We start from the raw sequence: 13,904 nt of genomic DNA, 5'->3' as shown, positions 1-13,904 counted from the left end.
GTAAAATAAATAACTTTTTGAAAGGAAATTGGCAACTTACTACAAATGCCAGAGGCTCTGGTTCTAAAAAGAGGAACACAACCCTTTTTCTTAGAACGAAGCAGTTTGGGCTGTGATTCTTTCATCGCGTTTAACTGATACTTGGTTGGTTTCATTGCTCGCATCAGTAATTTTTTGGGGAATGACGTGAGTGGCGGCTCCGGTTTGATTTCTTTCCAAAGCAAAGTTTCTACCATTCGATGCTGCAGCAGCGACCGCGGCTACCATCATGGCCCGCGGATAATATGAAAAATTGGAACCAAAACCTTGATCTGGGTTAAAGTTTTGATCCAAGATAATTTTTGGCCATTGATAACCATGTTGCTCGCTTGCAAGTGGGAAACGAGATAAGAGGGGATACCTTACAGCCTGGCATGGCAGAGTTTTTTGGTTCAATCCTGGTAGTATTGTATAACGGTGGTTATTCTGTCCGGGTGATGACACAGAAGTAGAATTAAATAAAGGATTGACTGAAACTGTAGATCTGTAGCCAATTCCGTCAACGTCCGACGCGATTTGTCTTTTCCATTTGTTTCTTCGATTTTGAAACCATATTTTTATCTGCGTTGTAAAAAGATGCTAGCTGTAAAATGACGCTGTAACTGCTTCTAAGTCTTTTATCTAAGAATTAAGCATGCAATTATTTTGGCAAAACACATTCAATTTAAAAGTTACCTGGGTTTCGGTGAGGTTCAAGTTAGCTGCCAATCCTGCTCTTTCGGAACTACTCAGGTAACGTTTTAGATCGAACGTTGATTCCAGCTGAAATATTTGATTTCTAGAAAAAACCGTGCGTGTTTTCTTTTTTCGTGGTTCAGAATATTTTGAAGTTGTCCTGCTGTTTTCTTCCTCTGGCTTGTGAAAGAGGGCACCATGGCATTCATCATCTGAATGCATGTTTTTGGATGGCGAAGAGCTGTTTGAATTTGATGAATAATTAGACAAACGAGAAGACGATCTGCAATTTTCTTTTTTATCTGCTTTGTTCAAGCAAATGTTTTTTGTCTTCGTAGTTTTATCGATGTAATTAAATCGTGACTGTATCAAATGTGTTTTGTCTTCGCTTGACGTGTCCAATTGGCACAAGTTTGAACTTTCGGCCATCAAGAGGTTGCAATCATCATTTTCAACTGTCTGTTCCCTTGAAGAGCTTTCTTCACATTTGTTAACAATATTTTCGTTGTCACATGGGTTCTGACCTCGGAAACCTAGAAATAAAACGCTGTGTTTGATTGTGGTATTACGATAAGTTGTAAGAAATTAATACAAATTAATTTAACACTACTTTGGCTAATGGAAGTATAAGATGTTTTGGCCTATATCAGCCATTTTCGGTCTTGAAATAATGTGATTTACAATGTCAAGAATAATGCCTGGTATTTATACATAATTTTTGCACACGCACGTATTTTTAGATTAGTGTTTTTATCTCTGACATGACCTCTGATTAAACGTCAAACCAGTTAGGAACAAGATCACTGCCACCAACCACTTTAAAATTCATCACCCCGAAATTGAGTTACATTTCCAAACCAAAGACATTTAAACAGAAACAGAATTTACCACGCGTTTCACGATTCTGGTTCTTCAAATTATACAGTAAGCCATATCAGTCTGTTGTTGCTTGACTGATCTTGGGCACTTATTGCTATACAGAAAGGTTGTCTGAATCACGTCAGTTTTTAAATTACTTTCTGGAGCATGTTGAATTGTAGGAATATAATTAATACTTTTATTACAACCTTTTTCGAAAGTTTCACCTTTTGAAGTTGCTCAAAAATGTTAATGGCTGCATCGTAGTTGTTTGTTGTCGCTTGTTCACGGCAATTTCACACAATCAAACACGCCTCAGTTCACGAAATGATTACCGTTTACGTGATTCTTTGAGTTATACCTATTTACGCTCGTTTGTAAAAACTCATTCGGTAAGTAATATAAATTGATGTCCATTTGGAAATTGGCGACATTGTTTAGGTGAAATCTATTTTTTTGAGATAAATAGCGGAATGTTTTTACGTGATATTGCGTTTTAAAGTGAAAACAACAGCGGTTACCTTTTGTCACAAAAAAAGATTTTCGTGTTTGTGAAAGGGGCAACGATGTTGATTTATGCAGATATGAGAGATCTCCTTTAACTTCATTCAGGCAATTTAAGGAAGGATGAAACCCTTGCGAGCATTGTAAAAGATACATCGCATTTGTGGCTGGGTGACGTAGAGCAAAGTCTTGCCATATTTTCCAAGCTGGAGAAAACTTTTTAGAATATTCCATGCCCATCGACTGGTAAAGATCTTCAGTATGATTAAAATGTGAATGCTGTGGTTGAATATAAGACGATTTTAAGGAGTTTTTGGCCAGATAGGCCAACGGACAATTGTCGGAAACACTGCAGCTCTGCGTTGTAAGGCCGTTAGGGGATGAAGTTTCTTCTTGCAAGCTAACTATACAGCCTTGCACTGGTGGTTCAGAGGTTAAAAGAGAAGATGAACTAACATGTGCTTGAATACCGTCTTCATCTTCAAGTTCAGATATGTTTGATTTGCTCGATATGTTTTTAAATGCGGACATTGTATGCATATCTCCAATCTGCCACGTATCATGCTTGCGACTTGCGCTGCATTCATTTCCAAGTTTCTTTTTTTGATGGAAACCAAGAATATTTGCAATAGAAAACTCGCTCTTTATTACAGAATTTAATGTTCCATCATCTTCTTTGCAGGGTTCGGTTTGCTGCTCAAGTTTTAATTTGTCGACTTGGCAATAGTCGCCTGAACAAGACTTTTGGTCTTGTTTCTCGTTTGGCTCAGAAAATAAATCTAAATTATTTTCTTTTCGTGTTGACAATTTGGTGACTGACGACATATTCTGCCAAAAAGTTTACAGCAGCAAGTATTTTTCTGGAAAAAATATAAGTCACAGTATTAACAAAAAATCCACAACTTCCTAAAAAAACATAATGCTGCTTGTTTAAACTCGCTGTATAAAATTGGCTTAGTCTGGTCCAAACTGTATGCCAGCCCCTTATAAGTCATAAACAAAATGTTCTACCATGTTCACATGAGTTAAGCGCGGCGCCACAAAATCAATTACCTTCTTGATACGTGGGACACAGACGGAGCAGAACAAATCGTCGAGCGAATGGTAAATGGCGGAACAGCTAGCTGCTAATGGCGACGAGAACGATGCATAGTCTTTAAATTAAATAACATATGTTGCTCTCATGGAAAAATCTGCTACTGTTAGACATCTCTCAGCTGATGTTTTAGTTTTAATCTGCACAAGGTTGTAAAACTTTTTCTGTCACTCTCTTTTTACGTGTTTGCTTTTTACATATGGCAGCGAACAAAAAACGTAATAAAATTGGATTCCAGATGCACAGTTCTTTCATTCAAGTGTAAAACAGACTATACATATATTTGTTGAATTTAATTGAACTGCGATTGCAAAAAAAATACCATAAGTCGGCAAAAGCCGCACACCCCGCCGGGAAACGGCCATAATCTCTAATTCACTGTGAAATCATCGTGGCTTTGCTTTTTTGACGTATGTGAGTACGAATATTCTATTATTTACCGGCCGATAATTTTTAAATATTTAAATAGTTCGGTATTTGTTTGTCAAAGCCTAAGGAATTTATTGTAGATAACTTTGTGAATGTGAAACATATGAGAATTTGCCTTTGATGCATCCAAATTGGTTCTTGACAATGAAACATCCATAGAGTATGTCAATCATCTCTATACTGTTTCTATTTGCATAAATTAATCCAACAAACACTCTTGCCAGCATTTTGGCAATTATTTGGGGATATTAATTTCATGACCTTTAACTACACGAGAATAGAAGTCGGTAACTGTGCACGAATCGTGATCAGGTCTGCTGGTGTAGGAGGTCAAACACCAAGACTGCCAATCGCTCGTAGGGATTCGTTGAGTTGAACTGGTTAGGGCACCAAGTGGCGAGTTAAACAGAAAATTAACTAAACCTTCAAAATATATTTTTGTAAGGATATTTTTGAACTTTAGTCAAAAATGTAAAGCAAGTTATTAATTATAAAGTGACCAACAATCAAATTAATCCGGTAAACTTGGTTTTCATATTCATTTTGCAAGAGATCGGTTTAAAAGGGTAACACTAATTTACGGAATAAGGTACCTAATAAGGAATCTAAGGAAACTCACACTAATTTACGGAGATAAGGAACCCAAGGAAAATCACAAACACTAATATACGGAGCTAAGGAACAGAAATAGTCTAAGGAAAATACATACTGATTACGGAACTGGCCAACGGCGTCTAAGGAAAATAGATAGAGCTTACGGAACTGGCCAAGGGCGTCTATGGAAAATATATAGAGCTTACGGAACTGGCCAAGGGCGTATAAGGAAAATACAGAGGGCTTACGGAACTGGCCAAGGGCGTCTAAGGAAAGTAGATAGAGTTTACGGAACTGGCCAAGGGCGTCTAAGGAAAATACATAGAGCCTACGGAACAGGCCAAGGGCGTTTAAGGAAAATAGATAGAGCTTACGGAACTGGCCAAGGGCGTCTAAGGAAAGTAGATAGAGCTTACGGAACTGGCCAAGGGCGTCTAAGGAAAATAGATAGAGCTTACGGAACTGGTCAAGGGCGTCTAAGGAAAGTAGATAGAGCTTACCGAACTGGCCTATGGCGTTTAAGGAAGATATAGAGGGCTTATGGAACAGGCCAAGGGCGTCTAAGGAAAATATATAGAGCTTACGGAACTGGCCAAGGGCGTCTAAGGAAAGTAGATAGAGCTTACGGAACTGGCCAAGGGCGTCTAAGGAAAATAGATAGAGCTTACGGAACTGGCCAAGGGCGTCTAAGGAAAATAGATAGAGCTAACGGAACTGGCCTATGGCGTTTAAGGAAAATATAGAGGGCTAACGGAACTGGCCAAGGGCGTCTAAGGAAAATAGATAGAGCTAACGGAACTGGCCTGTGGCGTTTAAGGAAAATATAGAGGGCTTACGGAACAGGCCAAGGGCGTCTAAGGAAAGTAGATAGAGCTTACGGAACTGGCCTATGGCGTTTAAGGAAAATATAGAGGGCTAACAGAACTGGCCAAGGGCGTCTAAGGAAAATAGATAGAGCTAACGGAACTGGCCTATGGCGTTTAAGGAAAATATAGAGGGCTAACAGAACTGGCCAAGGGCGTCTAAGGAAAGTAGATAGAGCTTACGGAACTGGTCAAGGGCGTCTAAGGAAAGTAGATAGAGCTTACCGAACTGGCCTATGGCGTTTAAGGAAGATATAGAGGGCTTATGGAACAGGCCAAGGGCGTCTAAGGAAAATATATAGAGCTTACAGAACTGGCCAAGGGCGTCTAAGGAAAGTAGATAGAGCTTACGGAACTGGCCAAGGGCGTCTAAGGAAAATAGATAGAGCTTACGGAACTGGCCAAGGGCGTCTAAGGAAAATAGATAGAGCTTACGGAACTGGCCAAGGGCGTCTAAGGAAAATAGATAGAGCTTACGGAACTGGCCTATGGCGTGTAAGGAAAATATAGAGGGCTAACGGAACTGGCCAAGGGCGTCTAAGGAAAATAGATAGAGCTAACGGAACTGGCCTGTGGCGTTTAAGGAAAATATAGAGGGCTTACGGAACAGGCCAAGGGCGTCTAAGGAAAGTAGATAGAGCTTACGGAACTGGCCTATGGCGTTTAAGGAAAATATAGAGGGCTAACAGAACTGGCCAAGGGCGTCTAAGGAAAATAGATAGAGCTAACGGAACTGGCCTATGGCGTTTAAGGAAAATATAGAGGGCTAACGGAACTGGCCAAGGGCGTCTAAGGAAAATAGATAGAGCTAACGGAACTGGCCTGTGGCGTTTAAGGAAAATATAGAGGGCTTACGGAACAGGCCAAGGGCGTCTAAGGAAAGTAGATAGAGCTTACGGAACTGGCCTATGGCGTTTAAGGAAAATATAGAGGGCTAACAGAACTGGCCAAGGGCGTCTAAGGAAAGTAGATAGAGCTTACGGAACTGGCCTATGGCGTTTAAGGAAAATATTGAGGGTTTACGGAATAGGCCAAGGGCGTCTAAGGAAAGTAGATAGAGCTAACGGAACTGGCCTATGGCGTTTGAGGAAAATATAGAGGGCTTACGGAACTGGCCAAAAGGAGTTATGGCTGCGCTACACACGTTTTAGTAAATAACTCCCTATCTAAACCAATGCATTTCAGCCAATCTTTACCTACAGCATTGTGACGTCAAACCCATTGTTGACGGTTTGAAACCATGAACCTTCGCAGTGAGGCAGGAAAAATCCTCCTAGGAAACTTAACATTAGCTGTAATGTATCACAATATATATATAAATATAAATTACATTATGAAGTAGAAAAAGAGCTACTCACCAACAACCATCAGAAATCAAAACAAAAAGACCACGTCAAGCCTTTCCCGCCGAAGCTTACAAATGACCCTTCACCTAAATACGTCATTTGTGCTAGGGCACTAAAAACGCTAGCAGTACTGACTTTATTTAAAAAAACGGAAATATCCAAATATTTTTAACAATATCGCTATAAAAGCAAAAAAGTTTGACAACGCGTTATTACTTTCTTGTTCGGATCTGACCAAAAGTGTTCAAAACACTCTATAGAGTTCATATTCATAGAGATCAGTGGTTCAAAGGCCTAAAAAACGAATCTGTCTGCTAAAACAACAATAAATTGGATGAAACATACTTTAGCAGACTGCTATAAAAAATACGACAAGCTAACGTAAAATAGAATACAATTCACTGATTAAATGCTGTAAATGTACAAATATGTTTAGTAAAATTTACGAATTTTTTTAACAGTATCCTACTTTTAAAAGAAATTTTTACAGGTAATAATGACACCGTGGTTAAGGGCCCGATTACGAACATTTAATTTAACCATCAAACATTTTTTGGAACTGGGTAGATTAACAAAAGCGTTTGTCTCATTAAGACACGGTGCTTTTATTGTTTTTTGGTTATTTTACAGTTCATTCGCGGCTAATCCAGGTTATTTAATTAGGATCTTCCCAAATTTCAGATAAAAGTTATTCTTTTTAGGATAGGTTTAATGAACTGCAAAATAACCAAAGAGTTGTTTTTTTTATAGGCCTACATCTCGTTAACAAACCTAAAAAATTTGTTCAGCTATTTTGCGTAAGAAATCGATAACTTCCTCACAAAAACTCATTGTGGTTAGCCTATAAAATACGATGTAATTAATATTTTAGGTCGCGAAGTCGCGAACAGTACTGGATTACCAAATGTTTGTTTATGCCGTTGATCTCATTTTCTTTAGAATGTTGGTATGTATACACTTTTGACTGACACGATTTGTTTAGCTCATACCTTTGTAAATACGAAATTCTGAATATTTAATCACCTTCTATCACGAAAATTTATTAATTCTATTCGTAACTGCAACGTGGTTTGGTGTATACAGAAGCAGGAAAATCCATCCAAGTTCGGATAACAGGATTCTTGCCCGAACCTGCTAAATTGTTATGAAAAACTTTAAAAATTTCATGTTTGCAACTTTTTTCACATAGTACAGAAATCTCAACCATAATTCCAAAAATGTTTTATTTTTTTGTGTAATTTTTTTCGTACCGAAAAAGACTCTATTTTAACCACAGGGGCATACAAACAATATCGGCATTTTAACCGTAAGATTTTCACATGCAAAAAAAGCCTTGTAGCAGGAACCATTCCACTCATTGTTTCAAAGTAAATTAAAAACAGCTTACAAGGGATGCGGGTACATCGTAGTAGTACGGTGCGCAAGGGAAGGTGTTTGGTGCGGTCACCTTATGCTACGTTTCGTAGCAGGGAATAACCCCTTTTTCGTGTTGGCACGTTTTTTGGCGTTAGTTGTGTGCTGTACCTATCTCATTACCCTGAGGAAGCCTTGTTGTATAACAGGCGAAACGTCGGTGAATAAAGTTACGTTTTTATATATGACAGAAGAACAGAATATTAAGTTACAATATGCCTGGCAGCAACAAAAACATTATATCAACATTAATATTGGGAAATTGTCCAATATAAGTAAATATTTTTGTCCACTGAAAAAATAAAAACAATGTTGTCTTTCTGGTATACTCACTTCGTATTCTTGCTGCTCTAAACCCGGACGACTGTACCGGTGAACGTGTGGTAACATTTTATTTTCATTGTATTCTATTTATAGCTTGTTTTTTGTTTGATTATGACTTTGGATTGGTTACGTCTTTCACTCCAAGGGCCCACTGACAACAGAACAACAAACGCTCTCAAAGCCAAACAATTTGCAGTGGCCATGGTAAATATAAAATTGAAACCAAACAACAAACACACAAAGCGTAGTCTACCTTTAAATAGGATTTGTTTTAAATCATCTTGCCTGCCTCTTTATTTGGATCAGGCCAAACGAGATGGAAATTATTTTTTGATATCCAGTTCCTTTAATTTAATAAAATGAATCATCGCTACAAAAGTTTTTTAAAATGCCAAGAAATGTTTACCTATATGTAGACGGCGAAGAGTACATATACGGTGTTTATGAACCCTGTCTGTCTTCCAAATACTTGGCTCCAATTTTTAACCACAAAGCTTAACAAGTGTTGTCGCAGATGTTTAAAGTTGGATATGAAATATTTGCTACAATAATTACATGTTCAAAGGATTTAAGCTGACTAACACAAATTTTCACCATTTAATTACATGGTTTACCTCTACCGCGCTATTTATATACAAACATTTTGTAGAAGCCACTGATAGGAGTATTGTTAGGCAGTAAATCGTATTACGAAAAATTATACTTTTCAGCGTGGAAAATAAGGCTTATTCTAATGACATGAAAATAAACTGGGTGCTTTTCGCATGCATTGTAATCTGTAACTTCTTAGTCGCCTGTCTTCAGGTCGCAACGCTCATGCAAATTTTATTTGGGAATATTGGAAGAAGCATCAGAAAAAGATAGATTACCTGCTGATAAAATCTCCCAGCCATGCAACAACATTTTAAATGCTTTCAGTGTTCAACGACTGTGGTGGTTGTTGGCATGCTTATATTATCGTCCCCATTTCAAAATGAAACAGCTAATTGCTACTTGATGTTTTAAAGAGAAACCATTTATGACGCAAGAACCAATCCATAATTTAAGAGTTCGTTACGAGTAAAGCCCATTTCGTACGGTGTTTGTTTGCAATGAGACTCGGCAGCACATGCAAACCGATTTAGCCTCTTTTAATGTCACTTAAATTTGCCTACGTGTTAGGACAATTTGTTTTCTACTCGCCAGTAATTCAACGTGATACATTTTGTCTTTTCTTGATACTGTGGCGGTCAACATTTATTGACATAATTACAGCTTATTTCCTTTTTTCGGCTGCGTAATACAAGAATACATAAATGGACAGGATTAAAATAGTTTCAAATTTCGATTCGTACAAATTCGGTTCAAAAAATTCGAAATTTGTTGTCTGCTAATGCTCATTACTTTCTAAGGAATGTTTAAACCCGGAAGAGTAATTACATGCACCATAGGCAGGCATGTCTGTAAAGACATGTTACACCTACTTAACAATTGTTTTTAAGTGGGCCTTACACCACCTAAGTAGTTATTACTATCACGTGCGTACGATTTTGGCCTGGTGTCCTTTTGATCGCAGCCAACAAATCTTAAAGCAAAATACATTGAAAAGAACTGTACAGCAGCATTTCTACGGTATAATTGCCGCGAAATTAACGTTGGACCTCAACCCACAACATTTTGTATGAATTGTCTTCTGCAAACGTTTCTATACACCAAAATGTTTATTCTTCGTCGTTGACTGTTACACATTTTCTTCGTAAAAACTAACAGTACACAAAACGCATAAATTATGATGATATCAATCAAGTAGTCCTTGAGATTACTGTTGTATATCAGTTGCTTCCACTATATTGGTATAAACTTCGTCATCTGTTAAAATGTCAGTTTCTAGACTGCTGGTTCCTGCCTTATTTCTGCTTTCAACCTGTTGGCGTTTGTACTTTGTCCGACGATTTTGAAACCACACTTTAACCTACAAAAAATCAGTTTGTTTTCATGTGAATATTTTTGCGTACTTTTAAACAGATTTTTATCCACACCCACGCTTAGTTTGTGAAAACTGAATGAAAAATATCACATTGTGTTCAGACATTTTTCGACTGCAATGTATTGTTGTCGATTTGTTGCGTTAACATTGTTATGTTCTTACTTGCGTTTCAGTTAGCTTTAGGGAATGTGCGAGTTGCTTGCGCTCTGCGCCAACGACGTAATGGTTTTTGTCAAATTCAGTTTCAAGTCGAAGAAGTTGCCCAGGTGTAAAAGCTGTTCTGATTCGCTTCTGTTTTCTTTGAAACGGGTTGTTCATCAGAAATCCGTATCTCGCTCGAAGTAAATTGTCTGCTGTTCAAAAATTATTCAAGATATAACATGTGTACAACAATTGGACATGCAAAAAACATTTCAGTAATGTTACCTGGAGTATGGTAGGAAAAATTTGATTTTACAAAAGATTGTGAAAATCCCCATTGGCTGTTAATTGGGTCTTTTAATGAAAGTTTGCTTTCAGAAAATCCAGAGGGGGATTGGGACCTCGGAATATTTTCGAACGCCAGGGAATAAGGTGAATTCACTTGTCCAAAAGGTGAAACGTAGGAAGCGGAAATTCCTGCAGGGATATGAATCCCAAGCGGACTGGGAAAGTTTGTTGTCATTAAAGCCTGGCGTGATAACTGTTCCAATACTGTGTTACATTTTATATGTGGATGTGCCAGTGACAACAAATGGTTAGGAACACCTATTCTTGTCATAAATGTCGTTGCCGGCGGTGGCGACACATCTAACTTTTCATCATCAATAGCTTGACTTTCGGATACAAGATGTTTGGCAGTTTCTTGTTCAACTTCGCAATTAGTTCCAATGTCGGATAAAAATGATATTTTATCATGAGAATGCTTTTCTGATTCGCAGGCATCTGTAACACGCGGGCACATGTTTGTTTCAAGGTAGCACATGGGAGATCTATAAGCATTAGATCTTGAAATGGTCTTTTTCTCCATTGGCAAATTGGAAGTATTGTTACTTGTTGGTAGTTTAGCATCTTGTTCCGAAATTTCACCTGGACTCAAATGTGAAGAGGTACGAGTAGTTCCGAAATATCTCTTCATTTCACTACAAGAATGATCTTCACCGGTTGTACCATTCTCACCAATTTGTCCTTTTGCTTTGCTCAATTTTTCTCGATAATACGGATGAAAATTACGCTTCTCTGATAAAGATTTGCTGTTTAAATCAGTTTGCAACAAACAGTCATTGCTGTGTTCCGCAACAAGAGAAGCAATGTCAAACCTTGCTTTTTGTTTTTTGAGAAAAAATCCCGATGAAATTACATCAGAAGGTTTTTGATTTAAAATCATATTTTGTTTCGTCTCTATATTGAGCAAAATAATAAAGTTGTTAATATTGCTCTTGTGAGCAAACACATTGAACTAAAGGCGCCGTTTTCATCAAATGTTAAAAAACTTGCTTCTGTCCTCATACTACTGATGTCTAGATGTAATATTCGGCTACGACACAAATAAAACGTTGCCTTTTTTCTTCGGTACTTTTAAAGTCTATTAATATCGCCCACAGCAAATTATCTCATTGCTATAAATTTTTTATCCTGATACCAATACTTGGGGTTTCAAGTTTCGTAACAAAACCGTACGGGATCGTATTAAATTTTATTAGTCCAATGTTTAGTAATACTATATTTCAAATAACAAAGCTTTACCAGTTTACAATCTATCTATGTAATACACGTGAAGTTGAAAGAACGATATGGTGTACCACAACTCGTACAGACAATTTCGACAGTGAAATTTGCGATGACATCTCGCTGCGCCATTCACTTCAAAATGGTCCTCTTATCTAAACAACAATTCGAATAATAGATGTCTGATAAAATCTCAGAAAAAACGTTCAAAACCGTTTTTCTACCCACCCTTCCATCTTCTGCAGTAATGACACATATCAATTGCTAGGTGATGAAAATAATAGGGATGATTCTCGTTGATCGAGTGAAGGCCAATAAAACTTTCAGCTGCAGGATAAAAGGAAGTGCCGCTGCCTTTCTTCTACGTAGTTGTCTCCCATTGAACAATTTATGTGAAAATGATTGGCCAGGATTTTGTAAACAAGTTATTAATGCATTGACACCGGGTGTGAAAAGCATGGAACGACCAAACAGGACAAATGTTTATAGGCTACTGTTTAATTTTATAAATACATCTTTCACATCGTTGCGTACAATCCCTATACAGCGCCTTTGGTACATGGCCTATAACTTTTTTCGCATCCTGTAACTTCAAATCGGCATGTCATTAAATGCTGTCGATCATTCGTTTTGTCCGTTCTGCTTGTAATCTCACACGAAAAGCTTTTCAAAAATTACGAAGAATTACGGAAGGCAGTTTACTAATAAGCCTATTTCAAGTATAAACCATAACATTTAAGTTCTCAGTCACAAGGTGAATAGGTCTATCATTTTATAATACGTTTTTTTTTTAAATATGCAATTAGTTTTGTGGGTAATGTGTATTTTTTGTGTAGCTATTACGTTATAATACATTATACTTTACGGTTGCACACATTAAATAAATTGCCCTCCAGTAATTTGCAACCGTGACAAACGTAATTCAAAAAATAAACACAAGTAGACTACCACCACGTCATCGCGTGATGAAAAGTATCGCATTGCTTAATTCGGCATGTCGATTTTTTTCTGTTCAAATATACGGAAGCCTTTCATTGCTTAAATGAGTTAATTAGTACAATTGTTAACAACACACTCGGTTTAGCGAACATAAAATACGCAAATAAATCTGATTCTAATGAGACTGTCTTGACCTTTATTTAAACATATGTTAATCTTTATAGTCGCTACAGAGATGTTGACGTAGAACTGCCGGACTCTTAAAGTGATCGGTAGTCGTATTTATGTTTTGTACCTCGCCTATTTGGCAATCCTTTTAGTTTTAGTAGTGTCTATTTTATTAAGTTTACATTGTGCATCTGCGTATAGTTCCTTTTTTGCATAGCATATCAACGCTTTACACACTTGGCAAGGAACATACACAGCATTGTTTACGTCCTATCTTTAAAAATTGGGAAAGTCTTTGAGACATCTAATTTTGAATGCATTGTGCATAGGGTTGGTGACTGCACCGAAGTGCAAATGAAGTACTTTTTGTGATGCATTTTTTCACAAGACAAACTGACATTTTTTTTCTTATTGTACCATTGCATTGTTACACAAAAATTTACTTTGTTACGCAGGGGTCGAACAAGGGCATTTCCCGCCCCACAAACTCTCTGCCATAGAAATACACATATAGGGCCTTTAAACGTAAGCTACCTGGTTTCATCTAATTGAGTGTTCTTGCGTGGTTGGAGGCCCGCAAAATAGATTTTCAATGAATTGTTGCAATTAAAAATCCAGAGAAGAATGTAAAAATGTCCCAGTTCAACAAATATGAAATGAATTAGGATACGTAGCGTACTTCACTTATTTGCCGAAAGAAAAATTACCTATGCAGCCGTATATCAAACAATGTCATAGAATTTCCTTCCACTCTAAGCTAACATCTGCTCCCAGTTTGTAAATATTCTGTTTGCCTCGTGTTTTGCTCTCCTACGGCCTCTGCGAGTATCCCAAACGCAGCGTGTTAAAAATCTGATGTAATCGGTGAATGTTGCAGTTATCCTTAAAATTAATGCTCAGGACATAATGACGGCTGATTACGCCTTTAGATTACAAGTGCAGTGTGTACTAAAGCAAATAGTTCAATTTATACATTCGGACAG

At 37.5% G+C, this 13,904-nt stretch overlaps 1 protein-coding gene across 1 annotated transcript; it reads right to left on the bottom strand.

The window, feature by feature from the left end:
* Positions 1–90: 90 nt before the first annotated feature.
* LOC145887725 (uncharacterized) lies at positions 91–2,901 on the bottom strand. Its single transcript, XM_082978925.1, has 3 exons — positions 2,094–2,901; positions 715–1,247; positions 91–600 (listed from the first exon to the last, which is right to left on the bottom strand). Exons 1-3 carry the CDS (start codon positions 2,899–2,901, stop codon positions 91–93), a joined length of 1,851 nt encoding a protein of 616 aa, XP_082835051.1.
* Between the last annotated feature and the right edge of the window lie 11,003 nt (positions 2,902–13,904).

This window comes from Ascidia mentula, chromosome 1 (assembly GCF_947561715.1).
Source record: "Ascidia mentula chromosome 1, kaAscMent1.1, whole genome shotgun sequence".
NCBI lineage: Eukaryota > Metazoa > Chordata > Ascidiacea > Phlebobranchia > Ascidiidae > Ascidia > Ascidia mentula.
This window is presented reverse-complemented; position numbering and strand designations above follow the sequence as displayed.

Bases quoted from the DNA above. Each gene is read 5' to 3' on its own strand.
- LOC145887725 (XM_082978925.1), bottom strand. From the start codon at position 2,901: ATGTCGTCAGTCACCAAATTGTCAACACGAAAAGAAAATAATTTAGAT. The intron at 1,248-2,093 runs GTAACCGCTGTT...TTTTATTTCTAG, and splicing joins ATCTTTTTTTGTGACAAAAG to GTTTCCGAGGTCAGAACCCA. The intron at 601-714 runs GTAACTTTTAAA...TTTACAACGCAG, and splicing joins TGAACCTCACCGAAACCCAG to ATAAAAATATGGTTTCAAAA.